The 19,797-nt window shown below is 44.2% G+C and overlaps 1 protein-coding gene across 5 annotated transcripts in view; it reads right to left on the bottom strand.

Moving 5' to 3' along the window:
• Positions 1-19,797, bottom strand: part of CARD11 (caspase recruitment domain family member 11) — a 163,007-nt gene that overhangs the window by 25,923 nt on the left and 117,287 nt on the right. For all 5 annotated transcript variants that reach the window (XM_033914550.1, XM_033914549.1, XM_033914546.1 and 2 more), the window contains 3 exons: positions 18,024-18,076; positions 6,806-6,938; positions 650-851 (listed from right to left, as the gene is read on the bottom strand). In XM_033914550.1, the coding sequence (XP_033770441.1) occupies positions 650-851; positions 6,806-6,938; positions 18,024-18,076 (388 nt within the window). The remainder of the gene's footprint in view (positions 1-649; positions 852-6,805; positions 6,939-18,023; positions 18,077-19,797) is intronic.

Here is a 19,797-nt window from a genome sequence, read left to right as displayed (position 1 = left end):
ATTGAAATAAAAGATATGAACAATGCAATCATAGAAGTCAAACTAGTTATATGTCTACCATTTAAGTGAAGGGAAAAAAAAATACATACAAGCCATAAGGAGGGAGCAACAATCTTAAGAGAATGAGAGCAGATAGTAATGAAGTACGTTAAGGATTCAGTCTGTTGAATAGTTGAGTTTTAATCTGCTTTCTAAAACTGAGATATGAAGAGGCATCAAGCGCAATGAGGATTGATACCACCTGATGTTAAACTGAAGATCCCATAGGAATGGAAGCCCAATATCAATTTTGATTTTGCATAATAGTGGGATGATAGTATGATTATTGAATATTCTATAATGGCAATTCTGTGTAGAATTGCCATTATATAATTCACGCTTCATCGTGGCACCTAAGGGCCCCTTTTACAAAGGTGCGTTAGGGTCTTAACACGCGGAATAGCGCATGCTAGCCGCTACCGCCTCCTCTTGAGCAGGTGGTAGTTTTTTTGGCTAGTGCGCGCTAAAAACGCTAGTGCACTTTGTAAAAGGAGCCCTAAATTTTGGTGCTCTTTCTTGAATCTACTCCTAGACATGTGTGCTGGCGGGGAAATAACTACATAAAAAGACAACCAGAAGGACTGCGCAGTAAATTTTAAGGGCCTCTTACCAGTAAGAGCTGATGTCCTTCCCGAAGGCCAGCCTTCTCTGCTAGGGACCCCGATTTCACAGAACTGATAAAAATTCCTCTCTCATTGCCTCCTACCAACGTGAATTCGGTGGTAAGTTTGTCTCCGTTCAGCACGATACGCTGCACAGGGTGGGAGGTGCTCCGGATGCGGCTAATGGATGTGACCGAGGGTCGGAAAGGCCTAGGTCAACGAGAGAAAGATCTTCTAAGGCACTGCTTCCTCAAAGTGGAAATAAACCGTCCGCTCATCGCAAAGAGATTTTCTATTAGAGCACATATTATGAGTAAAATGGTGTGATAGCTGTGTTAGATAGGGAAAAAATTATTTGAGTACCTGAATGTAACCTCTTGGGCTATAAGTGGTATATAAATAAAATAAATTAAAATTAAATAAAAATAAATTAATTAAACATAAAGGGAAAAAGGTGATACCTTATTGGACTTAATACATTTTTAATTAGCTTTTAAAAAGAAGTGTCCAAAAGTATATTAAATTAGTCCAATAACAAAGGTATTACCTTTTTTCATTTATGGGTTAAAAAAAAAAAAAAAAAAATAACGATATTGTAATGAGTAAACATCATTTTCCTTGGATGAATATATGTACACATGGGGGAGTGGGGGTGGGGAGTTTTTCTGGAAATTTCATTTAATTATATGTTTATATTATATTTATGATATAATTGATTATAATATTTGAAAGAAGGTGGGTGGGACGGGATATAATTTTTATGTTTTTAGAATTATATGAGAACTATATTGTTGTTACTAATGATATATTCCTGTACGCTTTAAGTTTTCAAAATGAATAAAGAATTAAAAAAAAAATATATATATATATTTTTTTTTAATTAAACAAGTACATTCAAGCACTCATTAAAGAAAACAATGTAGCCCACATCATGGGAAGAAGAGAGAAATAAATTGAAGGAATAACATAAAGGAAATCAAAAGCATTTTGTTTTCTTTCTATACACACATAGATCATGAAACAGATAAAAGCTACGGTCTCAACTGGGTGCCAAACCTCAAACATGTATTTTTATTTTAAAAATTGTTTTCAGAGCACGCAGTTTTGTAGTGAACTCATTACATTTGTAATCATAAAGTAAAGCACTATTTATTAGTAATATTTGGAAATGGGATGGGTGGAGGGGGTGAAGGGGGGATGGGAAGGAGGAGGGAGTGTTGGTAGGTACTTTATCATGTTTGTATTGTGATGATAATTGATTGTTGATTTCTTTGAATTTATGTATCTACAATGTATTAACTGAGTTGAGATGATATTCTTTGTAAGATTTTAGTTATGTATATTTTATTTTTAAAACTCAATAAAAATTATTGAACATTATTTTAAAAATTGTTTATTAATTTTATATAGAAAAATATAGCTGATACACAGTGTAAGAAAATTTTCATAAATTAGCAATATGTTCAGAAAATACCAAGAAACTATACATAAATAACTTAAGACCAACCCCCCCAAAATAAGCCCACCCACCTCCTGTATGTGTATAAAAGGATCTTGAACTGAAACCGAGTCTAAAAGGGTACATTTTATGCGAGTACACTTCTCCCTCCATATTCGCGGTTTCGCTTATTCATGATTTTTAGCTTGCTGGCTCCTTCCCCCAAATTACGACAGCTTGCATAGAGAAATCGCTGATTCCAAGCGTTTACAGAGAAAATCGCCGATTCCCAGCACTTTCTTCACCGTGCTTTGCCTCTCCTTCAGGAACAGGCCAGGTCTCCCACCATGTTATTTGCGGTTTCGCCATATTCACGATGGTTTTTAATAGAAAACAGCGAATAACATATGAAAAAGTTATTCACGGTTTTTCTGTATTTGCGGATCTGTTAATCCCCTATCACAGCGAATAAGGAGGGAAAAGTGTATGTTTAAAGAAAATTAACATATGCATCTAGCAGACCCCCCATGTCTCTTTAAATTTTCGAAACTCCACAGATTTTTCTGACATCTCTCTTTCAAACCTATAATACTGACATACAGTTTCCCACCAGAATGAAAAATTCAAACAATCCCAATGTTTCCAATGTATTTTTAAGTCTCCACAGAATAAATTGATTTTCAGACTTCTTATTTTGCACACCTAGATCCTGGCTAAACCTTGAAAAGTGACCCATGAATGCTTGATACTGCCTTCCTGTACCTCAGACGTGACAGTACAGCATCAGTCAACACATAGCACTGGAGTTCACCGACTTTGCTAAACTGACATACTGTATATTTATTTATTTATTATTTATTTATCTAAGCCAGGGGTGTCAAAGTCCCTCCTCGAGGGCCGCAATCCAGTTGGGTTTTCAGAATTTCCCCAATGAATATGCATGAGATCTATTAGCATATAATGAAAGCAGTGCATGCAAATAGATCTCATGCATATTCTTTGGGGAAATCCTGAAAACCCGACTGGATTGGGGCCCTTGAGGAGGGACTTTGACACCCCTGACTTAAAGACTCACAAATTGAGACTAGAGCAGGGGTAGGGAACTCCGGTCCTCGAGAGCCGTATTCCAGTCGGGTTTTCAGGATTTCCACCATGAATATGCATTGAAAGCAGTGCATGCAAATAGATCTCATGCATATTCATGGGGGAAATCCTGAAAACCCAACTGAATTGCGGCCCTCGAGGAGGGACTTTGAGATCCCTGGATTAGAGTGTCTATGTCAGGGATGGGCAACTCCGGTCCTCGAGGGCTGGAATCCAGTCGGGTTTTCAGGATTTCCCCCATGAATATGCATGAGATCTATTAGCATACAATGAAAGCAGTGCATGCAAATAGATCTCATGCATATTCATTGGGGAAATCCTGAAAACCCGGCTGGATTGTGGCCCTCGAGGAGTGACTTTGACACCCCTGATCTAAGCGGTTTACAATCAAGTACTCATGCATTTCCCCTATCTGGTCCCGGTGGGCTCACGATCTGTCTAATGTACCTGGGGCAATGGAAGATTGAAGGGCAAATTCTATAAGAAGCGCCCAAAAGTTAGGCGCCTAATTAGGCAGGGTTCAGCGCGATGCAGGTAAAATCGGGCGCTGTTTAGTGAATCGCGCTGAGCGGCACCTATTTTGGAGGCGCCCAATAAATAGGCCAGCTCTAGGCGCAATTAAAAGTTAGGCGCCCGTGCGAGCGCTTAAGCCCGCTTAAGAGCAGCGATCCTGTAAGACGGCGCCTAACACGTAGCCACGCCCACGCCTAACGTGCATAGCGCCTATTTTTTTTTTTGAAGGCCGCCTAAATTTTTAGAGGCGTCTTGTTACAGAATCGCGCTTTCTTGATAGGCGCCTAAGTTTCAGTTAGTGCTGATTAAAAAGCTTAATTGAGCTTGTTATTCAATTTAGATGGCCGCCTCCGAAATAGGTGCCCAACTTTAGGCTCTGGTTACAGAATTTGGGCCTGAGTGACTTGCCCGGGGTCACAAGGAGCAGCATGGGGCTCGAACCCACAACTTCAGGGTGCTGAGGCTGTTGATCTAACCACTGCAGCCTCCAGCATACAGCAGTGAGGCACAAACACTCTCTTCCCTCTCCCCCTTCCCCCTCTGGTATCTTTGATCAGATCTGCACTGGGCATGCTTTTCTCCTTGGCCGTTCCCGGGTTCAGCTAGTGGGTAGGGCCATGTGCAGGAAGCAGTAGGGTTGCTAGAGTTTCCTTTCGGAAAATCTGGACCCCTAGCCTCGCCCCCCCCAGGCCGGCCTAGTTAAGCCCACCCCCGCCCAAGCCCCGCCCCTGCTCTTGTCAGGCAGGGAGGAAGTCCTTGCATGCGCGGATGCTACGTGATGACATCGCGTGATGGCCGACACAGCTTTTCACAACCCGGACAAAGTGCTGGGTTTAGAAAAGCCGACCGGACCCCCAGACATGTCCTCAAAAGGAGGACATGTCCGAAGAAATCCGGACGTCTGGTAACCCTAGGACGTAGTCAAGACTTATTCCATTCCTTATGGATCCATTTCCTCTCAGCGCTGTCTAAAATTGTACTTCCTTTCCCTTGTGTGTACTGCTTTGCTGGTCTTACTGAAAGGTGGTATAGCTAGAGATACCATATTTAATGACGAACAAGACCGGACGCATGGCCCCGCCTTGTTTTGCCTATCACCCACCTCGTTCCACTTCCAGCCCCGCCCCATTCTGTCTCCAGCCCTGTTCCCCAAAAGCCTCGTTTCTTTTTTCCCCCTGACCTCCAGCATGTGCGGATGCATGTGACATCATCCGCGTCTGATTGTTGGAAGGCCTTCCAGACGTGGCCGGAGCTCAGGGTTTTCCAAAACCCGGACAAACTGACGGACTTTGGAAGGCCCATCCAGGAACCCGGACAGACCTCTAAAAAGAGAACATATCCAGGTTTTCCCGAACATCTGGTAACCCTAGGTATAGCGCAGTGCGACGCAGTGGTTAAAGCTACAGCCTCAGCACCCTGGAATTGTGGGTTTAAACCCATGCTTCTCTTGTGACCTTGGGAAAGTCACTTAATTTCCCCATTGCCTCAGGTACATTAGAAAAGATTGTGAGCCCGCCAGGACAGACAGGGAAAAACCATTCTGAGCTCCCCTAGGAGAATAGTATAGAAAATTGAATGATAAATAGTGTGAAACATTTCAGCCTCTGATAACCAGAGCTGGTATTGTGACATCATAATGCCTCATTCCACCAATAAGAGCCAACCCCATCAGTGATGTCACAATGGCTTGATTGTCCTAGATTCGGCTCACTTTTACTACATTTTGATTTCCAGCATGGCACAGTGGTTAAAGCTATAGCCTCAGCAACCTGAGGTTGTGGGTTCAAACCCACGCTGCTCCTTGTGACCCTGGGCAAGTCACTTAATGCCCCCATTGCCCCAGGTACATTAGATAGATTGTGAGCCCACCGGGACAGACAGGGAAAAATGCTTTGAATATCTGAATAAATTCATGTAAACTGTTCTGAACTCCCCTGGAAAACAGTATAGAAAATTGTGACATCATAATGCCTCATTCCACCAATGCCTAAGAGCCAACCTCATCAGTGATGTCACATTGGCTTGATTGTCCTTTACATGGCTCACTTTTACTACATTTTGATTTCTAGAGTGGTGCAGTGGTTAAAGCTACAGCCTCAGCACCCTGAGTTTGTGGGTTCAAATCCACATTGCTCCTTGTGACCCTGGCAAGTCACTTAATCTCCCTATTGCCTCAGGTACATTAGATAGATTGTGAGCCCACCGGGACAGACAGGGAAAAATGCTTGAGCACCTGAATAAATTCATGTAAACCGTTCTGAGCTTCCCTGGGAGAATGGTATAGAAAATTGAATGAATAAATGAATAAATAAATGAATATACAACAGAAAGATCATTGAGCTACCTGTAGCACTGAAATATTAATCCACCTGGCTGCTCTTGAAAGAACAAAGATTCCTAGAGTCAGAACATTTCCGGAACCTGCAGAGCTAAGAATCATGATGGGTTCACCAGCCCAATTCCTTTCCTAGTCTGAAGTAGAGAATGACACGGTGACAAAATTCATCACCGTTCCCGTCCCCGCGGATAACCGCGGGAAACCATCTTCATGTTATTTTTTAAGGAGAGAGGAAAGAATCGGAGTATAATTGGGCACAACCACTGACCCGCAAGCTTTGCTTTGAAGAATGCTGGCGTAGAAGGACTGAGGTTGAAATAGACACTATAGAATGACAGTCTCTGGTATCCAGAGCAGATATTGTGATGTCATAATGCCTCATTCCACCAGTGTCTAAGAACCAATCACATCAGTGATGTCACAATGGCCTCATTATCCTTGGCTCCCATAAGAATCAGAGTATGAATGGCCACAACCACTGACCCGCAAGCTTTGCTTTGAAGAATGCTGGTGTAGAAGGACAGAGGATGAAATAGACACTAGAAAATGACATGGGTTTATTTCCCGCGGTTATCCGCGGGGATGGAACGGTGATGAATTTTGTCACCGTGTCATTCTCTAGTCTGAAGCTCTAAAATCAGCCTATCCCACAGGATTGGGCAAAACAGCGTAAGACTGCAAGCTGTGGACACTTTTCCGATTGCTGAAATGACAACGGCGCCTGCGTAGCACGGCTTCCAGAAGTTTATTAACGCTGAATTCCTTAACTACCTTTCCAGAGAAAATTTCCTGAAAATGGAGTTGACCTGCTCAAAGTCATAGCCGTCGAGGCTCTCCGAGTGATGGGAGGAAGAGGAGGAGTGCACCGATGAAGGCCCATAAGAGCACCTGTCGTGGAACTCATCTGAAAAGTAACAGAAGAAGCAGAAATGCATCCATCCGTTGCAAACAGCACGGAACACTGAAAATCAAATGCAATGATAATTATTATTATAATAATAAATGATGGTGTCTGCAGAGGGGAGACAGCTTTCCGTGCCTTTTACAGACACAGCTGTTATTAGGGAGGCAGCAGATTGCCTCCGTTCTACCTCACAGTTCCGTGCCTCCACGGTTTCACCTGCTCAACATCCCCGCGATTCAAACTACGCCATGGGCGAGGACGGATTTGAAGATTACTCCTTGTAACCTTGGGACAAGTCATTTCATCCTCCATTGCACCATGTGCAAAGCAGGGCTCGATTTAACAACCTGCTTTAATATATTTCCATACACTATTGAACTTTAACACAGATTATGTCTATTTAATGCTCATTATTAATAAACAAGAACAGCTAACAATAATGAGGCATAAATGTAATGGCATGCATTAAGGCAAGTTAGTATATCTAGCCCTTAGATCAGGGGTATGAAACACATTTTAATTCGGGCTGCAGTGACATAAAAAAGTTCTGTAAGTGAGTCAACTAACTGGGAAGACTGCCTGAATATTGTGCATGACTGAGGGGAGGGAATTATTGCTGCAATGGGTTGGCTAGTGGAGTTGACAGGGGATAAAAAAAAATACTGAGAGCCCCAATGCATGCATCACTGAGAGCCCCAATGCATGCATCGCTGAGAGCCCCAATGCATGCATCGCTGAGAGCCCCAATGCATGCATCACCGAGAGCCCCAATGCATGCATCACTGAGAGCCCCAATGCATGCATCACTGAGAGCCCCAATGCATGCATCACAGGAGCTCAGTGGCCTCATCCTAACACACACACACACGGGCTTCAAAACACGTAGAAACCTTCCACTCCTCTCAAACACACCACACGTAGTTTACTCATTCAGGGACAGTCCAAGGGTGTCTAATGCCCTAGGCAAAACTCGAGTCATGTGCATAGTTACCAGATATCTGGGAAAACCTGGACATAGCCTATTTTTAGAGGACTGTCCGGGTACCCGGAGGGATTTCCAAGACCCGCCAGTTTGTCCAGGTTTTAGAAGGCCCCAAACTCGGGGCCACATCTGGAAGGCCTCTGTGCATGTGTGATGATATTGCATGCATGCGCGGAGGTCCTCCAGATGCAGCCCGAGCTCAGGGGAAGGAGACACGAGGTTCGTGTGGGGATGGGGCTGAGGGTGGAACATGGCAGGGCCAGGTGTCCTCTTTTTTTAAAGAAAACATCTGGTAACCCTAGTCATGTGCCCCCTACCACCATCACCTTCATAAGTGACACAAAGCCATACCTCCCATATCTGGTGTGTTCTTCTCCCCACCAGCATCCCCATTTCCCCTTCATATTCATACCAGGTGGGCAGCATCTCCCCTTTCTTTTCCTAACCTAACCCCAACCAGCATCTCCCCTTCTTTTTCCTACTCACCCTAGGTCCAGCATCTCCCCTTCTCTTTCTTATCCACACTTAATCTAGCATTTCTCCTTCTCTTCCCTAGATCCAGTATCTCTCCTTCTCATCCTTACCCACCCCGGGTCTAGCCTCTCCCTTCTGTTCCATACCCACCCTGGGTCTAGCATCTCACCTTTGCCTCCCTATCTCCCTCCCAGATCTAGTCTCATCTCCTATTCTAGCTCCTGGTCCCTGGACCAATATCTTTTCCCTTTTCCCTTCCCTATGCAGCCGCTGTCACCCTACCTCTTTTGGCCATGCTCCAAAAGTACTCTATGCTAGCACGGGGCCTTCCAATAGATGGTCATGCTCAAGTGCTGCTGCATCCCACCCTTCTCCCAACAGGACTAGCATAAGGGAAGAATGGAACACAAGATCACTAGAGCAGAGGCCCCCTGGGAAAAAATGTCAAAATAGAGAAGATATAGAGATGATAAAACAGAACGAGTCCCCTATGAGGAAAGCTAAAGAGGTTACAGCTCTTCAGTTGTGAGAGTAGACAGCTGAAGGAGATAGTCATGAGTAGAGAGGAGCAGGTAAATATGAACCAGTTGTTTAGTCTTTCAAGAAGATTACCAAAAATATCAAATATCAACATTATCAGACATTTCTACATCAAAAAATGTCAATGATGGATCCGTGTATTGCTGACTCATGTGGTCTTGTGAGATTGTCCATTGTGATTGAAAGATACCTTAAGCAGAGTTAATTGTGCTGAATGTACTGTATATTATCATGTCTTTCCAATAATATGCAACCAAGCCAGGGATAGTTTGCCTTTACAATATATTCTATTATTTTTCAATGGTTCTATTATATGAATGTTTAATATCATTTGAAATGTCAGTGATCTCACTTAGGTATGAATGATTTTTTTTTTTAATGTTGGCTGAATTTCATAGGTTAGACATTCATCAATTGTTTTTGAGCGTAGCGCTCTCGCTATCTGATCCCCTGATGAAGCAGGATGTGAAACGGGTCCCATCAGGATCAGGACGAGGGAAGTTATCCTGCCGCTGTATCGAGCGATGGTGCGCCCGCATCTGGAGTACTGCGTCCAATACTGGTCGCCGCACCTTAAGAAGGATATGGTGATGCTCGAGAGGGTCCAGAGAAGAGCAACAAAAATAATTAAGGGCATGGAAAACCTTGCTTATACCGAAAGGCTGGAGAGGCTGGGGCTCTTCACCCTGGAAAAACGGAGACTTAGAGGGGACACGATAGAGACCTATAAAATCATGAAAGGTATAGGTAAGGTAGAGTGGGACAGATTCTTCAGGCTAGCAGGGACATCAAAAACAAGAGGGCACTCAGAAAAACTGAAAGGAGACAGATTCAAGACGAATGCTAGGAAGTACTTCTTCACTCAGAGGGTGGTGGACACCTGGAATGCGCTTCCAGGAGAGGTGATAGGACAAAGTACAATAATGGGTTTCAAAAAGGGCTTGGATGACTTCTTGAAGGAGAAAGGGATGACAGGGTATAGATAGAGGGGTACTTTACATGGTACTTCAGGATTAGAACATAAACAATTCAGGTGGAGGGAACTTACAGGTCAAGAACCTGGAGGGCCGCCACGGGAGCGGACTGATGGGCGCGATGGACCCCTGGTCTGACCCGGCAGAGGCAATTCTTATGTTCTTATGTTCTTCATCATATTGGAGATACAGTAAAACCTTGGATTGCAAATAACTTGGTATGGAAGTGTTTTGCAAGACAAGCAAAACATTTTATTAAATTTTAACTTGCAACGTCTTGCAATACGAGTACATACAGTATACACACATCACAACCAAACAATGGTTCTTCTCTCTCTGACACTGCAAGAGTGTAGTGACTGTTCTACACATGCAAAATCTTGCAATAGGAATACATACAGTATTTTGTATTAAAGTTTTTGGGTTGTGGAGTTTCCATTATTTCTTATGGGGAAATTCACTTTGATATACGAGTGTTTTGGATTACAAGCATGTTTTCGGAATGAATTATGCTCGCAAACCAAGGTTTTACTGTAAATTCAAATTAGGATCAAAGGAAGCTTTTTCTGACCAATGACTTATGTCAGCCTGTTTAGCAGGCATATATTATGGTATTTGCCTGTTAAGGGAATCTGAAGTCTTTTTTCCTCTTTATGTTATTTCTTGCAGTCAGCATTACATGGATCCATCAATGACATTTTTTGATACAGAAATGTCTGATAATGTTGATATTTGATATTTTTGATCATTTTTATACTTGATTTTGATTGTATTGATGCTTATATCATCCACTTGTATAGTTGGTTTTCTACAAGTGTTCGTGGTTGGGTTTTTTTGGCTTTTTTCTTTTCTAGTCTTTTTAAGAAGTACAAGCACCAGGGTACACAGCAGGAAGTTACTGAGTAGTACAGGTAAAATGAATTGGAGAATAACAATCATATCATACCAATACATATATGTAATAAGGAAGGTACAATGGTATCTCCATAGAATATAAAGAACACATGGGAGTGACAGAACTACAAAATCAATGTATATTACAACCAATCCCAACCACGCCAACTCCCACCTCCCATATGTCGAAGGTGGAATAATCTGGCCAAGAGAAAAAGTATGATTCTTCCCAGTTACTGAAAATTCAAGACTCTACTACGAGCAACTGGCACGAGAGTTTTTCAAAATGGTTCCCAAGTCTTCTGAAAGCCCTTTAACTATGTTTAGGTCATACACTCTGGGCTGTTCCATCTGTACTTGTTAGCATAAATAAGCCACTTATATTTGTTCAATTAAAAAAAAACAACATAAAATGAATGGGAGAAAATGTTTTTTTCAATCGATACATAATTAAGCTCTGGATTTTGTTGCTGGAGAACGTAGTACAGTGAATTGCAAACTGTCTAGTGTGCCGCAGCGAGATTTGAGGTGTGCCGTGAGACGCCGGCGAAGAGGAGAGTCACCGGCGCTGGCTGACTGCCTACAGATGTGCCTCTCATACGCTGCCTGAATCCCTATGGCGGGCTCTCTCTCTGGCAGTGTTCAAGGCCCAGTTAAAAGTCCACCTCTTTGAGAGTGCTTTCGACTCCTAAATCCTCTCACCTTTGGTTCCACATCCCCAGCCCTATATGTCATGTCTGGCTGTCCAAGTTAGATTGTAAGCTCTTCAGAGCAGGGACTGTCTATAAATGTCAGCCCACCTCTTTGAGAGTGCTTTCAACTCCTAACTCCTCTCACCTTGGGTTCTGCATCCCCAGGTTTATATGTCATGTCTGGCTGTCCAAGTTAGATTGTAAGCTCTTCAGAGCAGGGACTGTCTATAAATGTCAGCCCACCTCTTTGAGAGTGCTTTCAACTCCTAACTCCTCTCACCTTGGGTTCCGCATCCCCAGCCCTATATGTCATGTCTGGCTGTCCAAGTTAGATTGTAAGCTCTTCAGAGCAGGGACTGTCTATAAATGTCAGCCCACCTCTTTGAGAGTGCTTTCAACTCCTAACTCCTCTCACCTTGGGTTCCACATCCCCAGCCCTATATGTCATGTCTGTCTCTCCAAGTTAGATTGTAAGATCTTCTGAGCAGGGACCGTCTATAAATGTCTAAATGTACAGTGCTACGTACGCCTTTCGGCGCTATATTAGTAGTAGCAGTAGGCTGCCTAGAATCTACCTACTTTATAGGATTTTGACAGGTATTAGCCATTGTTGTAAATTGGATTCTGGGATTGATGGACCTTTTGTCTAGCTCAAGGTGGCAATTTTTATGTCTTTAAAGCAATACATTTTTCATAAAGTAAAGACCATTTGGCAATTGATTCCAAAATGATGGGCCACCTAGGAAAAGGTACTATTCGTGCTATTTCTTCACTTCATCTCACATAAAGCTAGAAGTTTCAAAAGACCATTTGTTGGATGAAGGTAGAGAACGAGCAGGTATATAATTGAGACAAGGGGGCTGGAGAATAGACGAGAACGAGTTCAGGAAGGCCATATGGAGTGACGCGCTGAATTATTCATCATGCTGGATTCAGAAATGCGTAAATACAAAAACTATCTGCTCAAACTTGCCAATTGAATATTTGCACCCGGCTTGCACTTATTGATCGTGGTCTGCTTGAACAGAAGGAATGCTAAGTAGCCAGCCACTTCGCAGTTAAGTGGGAGCTGATAAGGGCTGAAACTGAGACACCAAAGAATGCAAAGAGTTGGGTAGCACACAATAATTACAGCCAACGGTCTCTAGAGAACAGGCCTCAGTAAAGAAAGCTGGATGTTCAGCACTCTGCATGCTTACTGTACACAAAAGAGCCTGGGTGTTCCCAAAGTCATCAGATAATATATTCCAAAATTCTTAGACAATGGCAAAATCTTATCATTAAGAGTCACATATCACTAATCTTTGATGTGATGATTATCTGAAAAACTGGCCCGCAAAGAAACACTAACTGGCCGGTTCATAGACAACCCCGCGAAAGACAAAGGCGCGCGCCGACAACTGAGCGCAAGACGGAGGCGTGCACCGAAGAAAATTACTGTTTTTAGGGGCTCCGACGGGGGGTTTTGTTGGGGAGCCCCCCCCCAGTTTACTTAATAGAGATCGCGCTGGCGTTGTGGGGGGCTTGGGGGGTTGTAACCCTCCACATTTTACTATAAACTTAACTTTTTCCCTAAAAACAGGGAAAAAGTAAAGTTTTCAGTAAAATGTGGGGGGTTACAACCCCCCAAACCCCCCACAACACCCCCACAACGTGGCGCGATCTCTATTAAGTAAAGTGGGGGGTGTTCCCCCCCACGCCCCCCCGTCGGAGCCCTAAAAACAGTAATTTTCTGCAGCACGCGCCTCCACGCTGCGCTCAATTGTCTGCGCGCGCCTTTGTCCCAGCGCGCTTTTGACCTGACACCAACTGGCCAATGTTCCTTCAACCCCCACCCCAGCCATGTTAAAGACCCCCCCTTCTAATGTGTAGATAGCCAGCCCCCCCACTCCCCCGTGTCTACCTACATATCTGGTAGTTCAGCAGGGTTCTTCGGGGGCAGGAGCACGATTTGCTACAAAAGGTCGCAGAAGCCATTTTGAAAGGCCATCATGAGAAGAGCAAAAGCAAGACCCCTGCTGGACCACAAAATATGTAAGTAAGCCTGGGAGTCTACCTACACATTAGAAGGCATGGGGAGGGAGAGGGGAAAAGAGTCATTGCTGGGGGGCTGGGAAGGGGAATATTTTTTTAAGGAAAAAATACTTATGCAGGCCCTGACCTGATATTCAGCCTGACCCGCATAACTCTTATGTGGGTCCGGATGAATATAGGCTTGGCCTGGCCACCTGTAATTATGCCACGATATTCAGTGCTGGTGCCCGGACAGTTACAGTTATGTTTATTTGATATACCAAATGGTGTGTGGTCTTCATCATAAGACATATGAGGACAGACTTAAAGATCTCAATCTGTATACTTTGGAGGAAAGGCGGGAGAGGGGAGACATGATAGAGACATTTAAATACAGTGGTACCTTGGTTTACGAGTGCACCGGTTTGCGAGTGTTTTGCAAGACGAGCAAAACATTAGCAAAATCGGTGCCTCGGAAACCAAGCATGGCTCGATTTACGAGCACCCCCCCCCCCCGCAATCCGGCACTCCCCCCTGCAATCTGGCACCCCCCCTGCCTCGATCCGGCACCCCCGCCACGATCCGACCCCCCCGCCACGATTGGGCACCCCCGCCACGATTAGGCAACCCCCCGCCACGATCCGACCCCCCCCCCGACACAATTGGGCACCCCCCGCCGCTTCTTACCCTCATCTGGGCACTCTTGAAGATCGTCCCTCGTCTGCTGGGCCTTGAGCATCTGAGCATGCTCAAGGCCCAGCAGACGAGGAGTCCGATCTTCTAGAGTGCCCAGATGAGGGTAAGAAGCGGCTCGGGGGGGTGCCCAATTGTGTAGGGGGGGGATGTCGGATCGTGTCGGGGGGGTGCCCAATCGTGTCGGGGGGGTCGGATCGTGTCGGGGGGTGCCCAATCGTGGCGGGGGGGGGGTTGTATCGTGGCGGGGGGTGCCGGTTCGAGGCAGGGGGGGTGCCGGATCGCAGGGGGGGGTGCCTGATCGAAGGCGGGGGGGCCTTCGAGGGGAGCAATGCCGGTTCTCGGGGGGGGGGGGGAACGCATCAAAGCGAGTTTCCATTATTTCCTATGGGGAAACTCGCTTTGATAAATGAGCATTTTGGATTACGAGCATGCTCCTGGAACGGATTATACTCGTAATCCAAGGTACTACCTACGTAATATAAATATGCATGAGTCAAGTCTCTAATTTGAAAGGAAATTCTGCAATGAGAGGGCATAGGATGAAGTTAAGAGATGACAGGCTCAGGAGTAATCTGAGGAAATATTTTTTTTACGGAAAGGGTGGTAGATGCGTGGAACAGCCTCCCGGAAGAGGTGGTGGAGACAGAGACTGTGTCTGAATTCAAAAGAGCCTGGGATAGGCATGTGGGATCTCTCAGAGAGAGAAAAAGATAATGGTTACTGTGGATGGGCCGACTAGATGGGCCATTTGGCCTTTATCTGCCATCATGTTTCTATAACGCAATTAATTAACAAGGAATGTTAAACCAAGGCAGTTTACAATAATAAAGCCAGGGGTAAAGGGAAAACAAATTAAAACCAATAAAGACTGACATAGTAAATTAACCTTAACAATGGAGACATACTAGACACAATTAGGTTTACAAGGAAGGGAATAATTTACAATATATTTTGGGGAAGAAAACATAGAAGGAAACATGAAGAGGTAAAGGGTAAAAATGTAAACCCCCCCCCATGCTGTTCAAAATAAAAAGGGTTACAAAGAGGATACAACAAATGCCTTAGTGAAGTAGTCGGCCTTTAGCTGTGACTTACAATTCTTAAGAGATTTTTTTTTAACCTTAAGTATAGTGGCTCAGCACTGAATATATTGGGGAATAATTTAGCCGGCTTAAAAACACACTGAACACTACTGGCTGAATATCGGGGGTGGGGGTATAATATTTGCTGAGCAAGATGAGTTCTATAGGAATGGGCGACACATTGACGAAATGGGTTGGGAACTGGCTTGGAGGTAGGCTTCAGAGGGTAGTGGTGAACGGCACCCCCTCTGAAATGACAGAGGTAATCAGTGGAGTGCCGCAGGGCTCGGTCCTGGGCCCGATCCTATTCAACATCTTTATAAGAGACTTGGCAGAAGGGCTGCGAGGTAAAATAACATTATTCGCCGATGACGCCAAACTAAGCAATGTAGTGGGCAAAAGCACAACAGACATAAATTCAATGTCCGACAACATGATGCACGACCTACTCCTACTGGAACGCTGGTCTAGGTCCTGGCAACTTAGCTTCAATGCCAAAAAATGCAAAGTCATGCACCTGGGCAGCCAAAATCCATGCAAGACTTACACCCTTAATGGCGAGATCCTAACAAGAACTGAAGCAGAACGAGACTTAGGGGTGATCGTCAGTGAGAACATGAAGACTGCCAATCAAGTGGAGCAAGCTTCATCCAAGGCAAGGCAAATCATAGGTTGCATACGCAGGAGTTTCGTCAGCCTTAAGCCTGAAGTCATTATGCCATTGTATAGATCCATGGTGAGGCCCCACCTGGAATACTGTGTGCAATTCTGGAGGCCGCATTACCGTAAGGATGTGCTGAGACTGGAGTCGTTCCAGAGAATGGCCACCCGGATGGTCTCGGGACTCAAGGATCTCCCATACGAGGAACGGCTGGATAAATTGCAGCTGTACTCACTCGAGGAACGCAGAGAGAGGGGTGACATGATCGAGACATTCAAGTATCTCACGGGCCGCATCGAGGTGGAAGAAGATATCTTCTTTTTCAAAGGTCCCGCGGCAAAAAGGGGGCATCTGTGGAAAATCAGGGGCGGGAAACTGCACGGGGACACCAGGAAATTCTTTTTCACTGAAAGGGTGGTTGATCGCTGGAATAGTCTTCCACCTCAGGTTATTGGGGCCAGCAGCGTGCCTGATTTTAAGGCCAAATGGGACAGACACGTGGGATCTATTCACAGAGAAAGATAGGGGAGGGTCTTTGGGGTGGGCAGACTAGATGGACCGTGGCCCTTATCTGCCATCTATTTCTATGTTTCTTTATAGAACATCACTTAGCAATAATTGATTGGCGCTAATTGTCTCATTTATTAGCCAATCTATTTGTGTGTGCATCTGAAGATAGCACACAGTTTTGCAAGTGGACGGTTGCGTTCCATTTATAGAAGCCAGGGGCACGTGTATAGCCTATCGCTATGCTGCAAACCAATCTTTGCCAGCTTTATTTATTTGAAATCACTTCTCTTCTACCAATCTGTATTTTTTGTGAACAGAGAAAATTATCTCAGCAGGCAATACATAAAAAAAAAATGTGGAGGTCCAAGAGCTAGAAAATACATAACTCCCAAAGTGAAAGAACTGGCAGGTTTAAACCTTTAATTCGAAGGATATGTAAAGACGCTAATATGAAATAACTCTAGCTATGGTTTAGTAGAGGATTCCAGATCCAGGAACCCATCTACAAAGAAAGTCCTGGCCAACTTAAGAATATAAGAATTGCCATACTGGGACAGACCATCAAGTCCAGTATCTGGTTTCCGACAGTGGCCAACCCAGATCCCAAGTACACGACAGAAACGCAAATAGTAGCAATATACCAGAGCTGAGATTGTGATGTCATAATGCCTCATTCCACCAAGGTCAAAGAGCCAACCTCATCAGTGATGTCACAATGGCTTGATTGGCCTATACTTGGTTCACATAAGAGGTGCCATACTAGAACAGCCCGAAGGTCCATCAAACCCAGTATCCTGTTTCCAACAGTGGCCAACCCAGGTCCCCAGTACCTAACTAGATCCCAAGTAATAAAACAGATTTCCCCAAGCCATCTCAATAATGACCCATGGACTTCTCTTTTAGGAAATTATCCAAACCTTTTTAAAACCCTGCTATGCTGATTTCACCACATTCTTCAGCAACGAATTCCAGAGTTTGATTACATATTGTGTGAAGAAATATCTTCTCTGGTTTGTTTTAAATCTACTACTTAGTAGCTTCATCGCATGCCCCCTAGTCATAATATTTAGAAGTACCACATGGAGAGTGTTCCTTATGTGGCAGGATTCTGGGGACGTGATTTGGCACCAAACACGAGATTACCTTTTAAATAAAGAGCCCATGTTTGGAAAGGACTTCAAATGTGAATTTGCACAAGCAGCAGTTTAAAGAAATTAAGCAGAGCCTCTGGAAATATGTGTATCAAAGCGGAATGTGTCCACATCCAAAAAACTGTGAAAATGTTTTTATGCGATATGTTGTGGTAAGATTTCTAGATCGGGCAGAATACGAGACAAGCAAATGAAAATGATTAATTAAGCAACTAAATATATAAAGACATCTTTCTCACCTCAGGGTGCATGTCATTGATGTTTATGGAGTTTTAATTTGGCATTTATTTGCTTTCACTATTTCTGTCTTGGAATAAACTTCATGTACTGTAGACTTTCATGTAGAACCTGACCTTAGAGAAGCTGACAACCTCCATCTCAGCTTTAGCATGCATGGCTGATGTCCCCTCACTTACCATCCAGGTCCAGAGCATCCAGGTCCAGAGCATCGTTGTCCTCGTCAGTGATGCTGGGAAAGAAAGGAAAGCAGTTATGCACTTTCACTTTGAAGGCATCATAAGAAGATCAGGGGGTGATGATAGGAAAATAAGGAGCATTCCTTGATTTAAGCACAAATCCTTAACCCTCCACACCACCAGAGGGAGCAAAGCCAGAAGTCAGGGAAAGTTGGACCAGGCCATGTGCCAAGAAGAGAATGCAGCTAGTCATTCAATAACAGAGTTTGGCGTAATATATTACTAATATTTTCGGTAATACTGTGTTTCCCCCAAAATAAGACAGTGTCATACTAATTTTGGGTCCAAAAAATGCATTAGGCTTATTTTCAGGGGATGTTTTATTTATTTATTTTTTTCATGTACAACAATCATTTCTCTCTTCCTCTCCTCCACCCCAATTCTTCCTAACATAGTAACATAGTAGATGACGGCAGATAAAGACTCGAATGGTCCATCCAGTCTGCCCAACCTGATTCAATTTAAATTTTTTTTTCTTCTTAGCTATTTCTGGGCAAGAATCCAAAGCTTTACCCGGTACTGTGCTTGGGTTCCAACTGCCGAAATCTCTGTTAAGACTTACTCCAGCCCATCTACACCCTCCCAGCCATTGAAGCCCTCCCCAGCCCATCCTCCACCAAACGGCCATACACAGACACAGACCGTGCAAGTCTGCCCAGTACTGGCCTAGTTCAATATTTAATATTATTTTCTGATTCTAAATCTTCTGTGTTCATCCCACGCTTCTTTGAACTCAGTCACAGTTTTACTCTCCACCACCTCTCTCGGGAGCGCATTCCAGGCATCCACTACCCTCTCCGTAAAGTAGAATTTCCTAACATTGCCCCTGAATCTACCACCCCTCAACCTCAAATTATGTCCTCTGGTTTTACCATTTTCCTTTCTCTGAAAAAGATTTTGTTCTACGTTAATACCCTTCAAGTATTTGAATGTCTGAATCATATCTCCCCTGTCTCTCCTTTCCTCTAGGGTATACATATTCAGGGCTTCCAGTCTCTTTTCATACGTCTTCTGGCGCAAGCCTCCTATAATTTTCATCACCCTCCTCTGGACCGCCTAAAGTCTTCTTACATCTTTCGCCAGATACGGTCTCCAAAACTGAACACAATACTCCAAGTGGGGCCTTACCAATGAGTACAGGGGCATCAACACCTTCTTCCTTCTACTGACTACGCCTCTCTTTATACAGCCCAGCATCCTTCTGGCAGCAGCCACTGCCTTGTCACACTGTTTTTTTCGCCTTTAGATCTTCGGACACTATCACCCCAAGGTCCCTCTCCCCGTCCGTGCATATCAGCTTCTCTCCTCCCAGCATATACGGTTCCTTCCTATTATTAATCCCCAAATGCATTACTCTGCATTTCTTTGCATTGAATTTTAATTGCCAGGCATTATACCATTCCTCTAACTTTTGCAGATCCTTTTTCATATTTTCCACTCCCTCTTCGGTGTTTACTCTGTTGCAAATCTTGGTATCATCTGCAAAAAGGCACACTTTTCCTTCTAACCCTTCAGCAATGTCACTCACAAACATATTGAACAGGATTGGCCCCAGCACCGAACCCTGACGGACTCCACTAGTCACCTTTCCTTCCTTCGAGCGACTTCCATTAACCACCACCCTCTGGCGTCTGTCCGACAGCCAGTTTCTGACCCAGTTCACCACTTTGGGTCCTAACTTCAGCCCTTCAAGTTTGTTCAACAGCCTCCTATG

This window comes from Geotrypetes seraphini, chromosome 11, assembly GCF_902459505.1.
Source record: "Geotrypetes seraphini chromosome 11, aGeoSer1.1, whole genome shotgun sequence".
Lineage (NCBI taxonomy): Eukaryota > Metazoa > Chordata > Amphibia > Gymnophiona > Dermophiidae > Geotrypetes > Geotrypetes seraphini.
The sequence above is the reverse complement of the archived record's forward strand: the minus strand, read 5'-3'. Positions and strand labels throughout refer to the sequence as shown.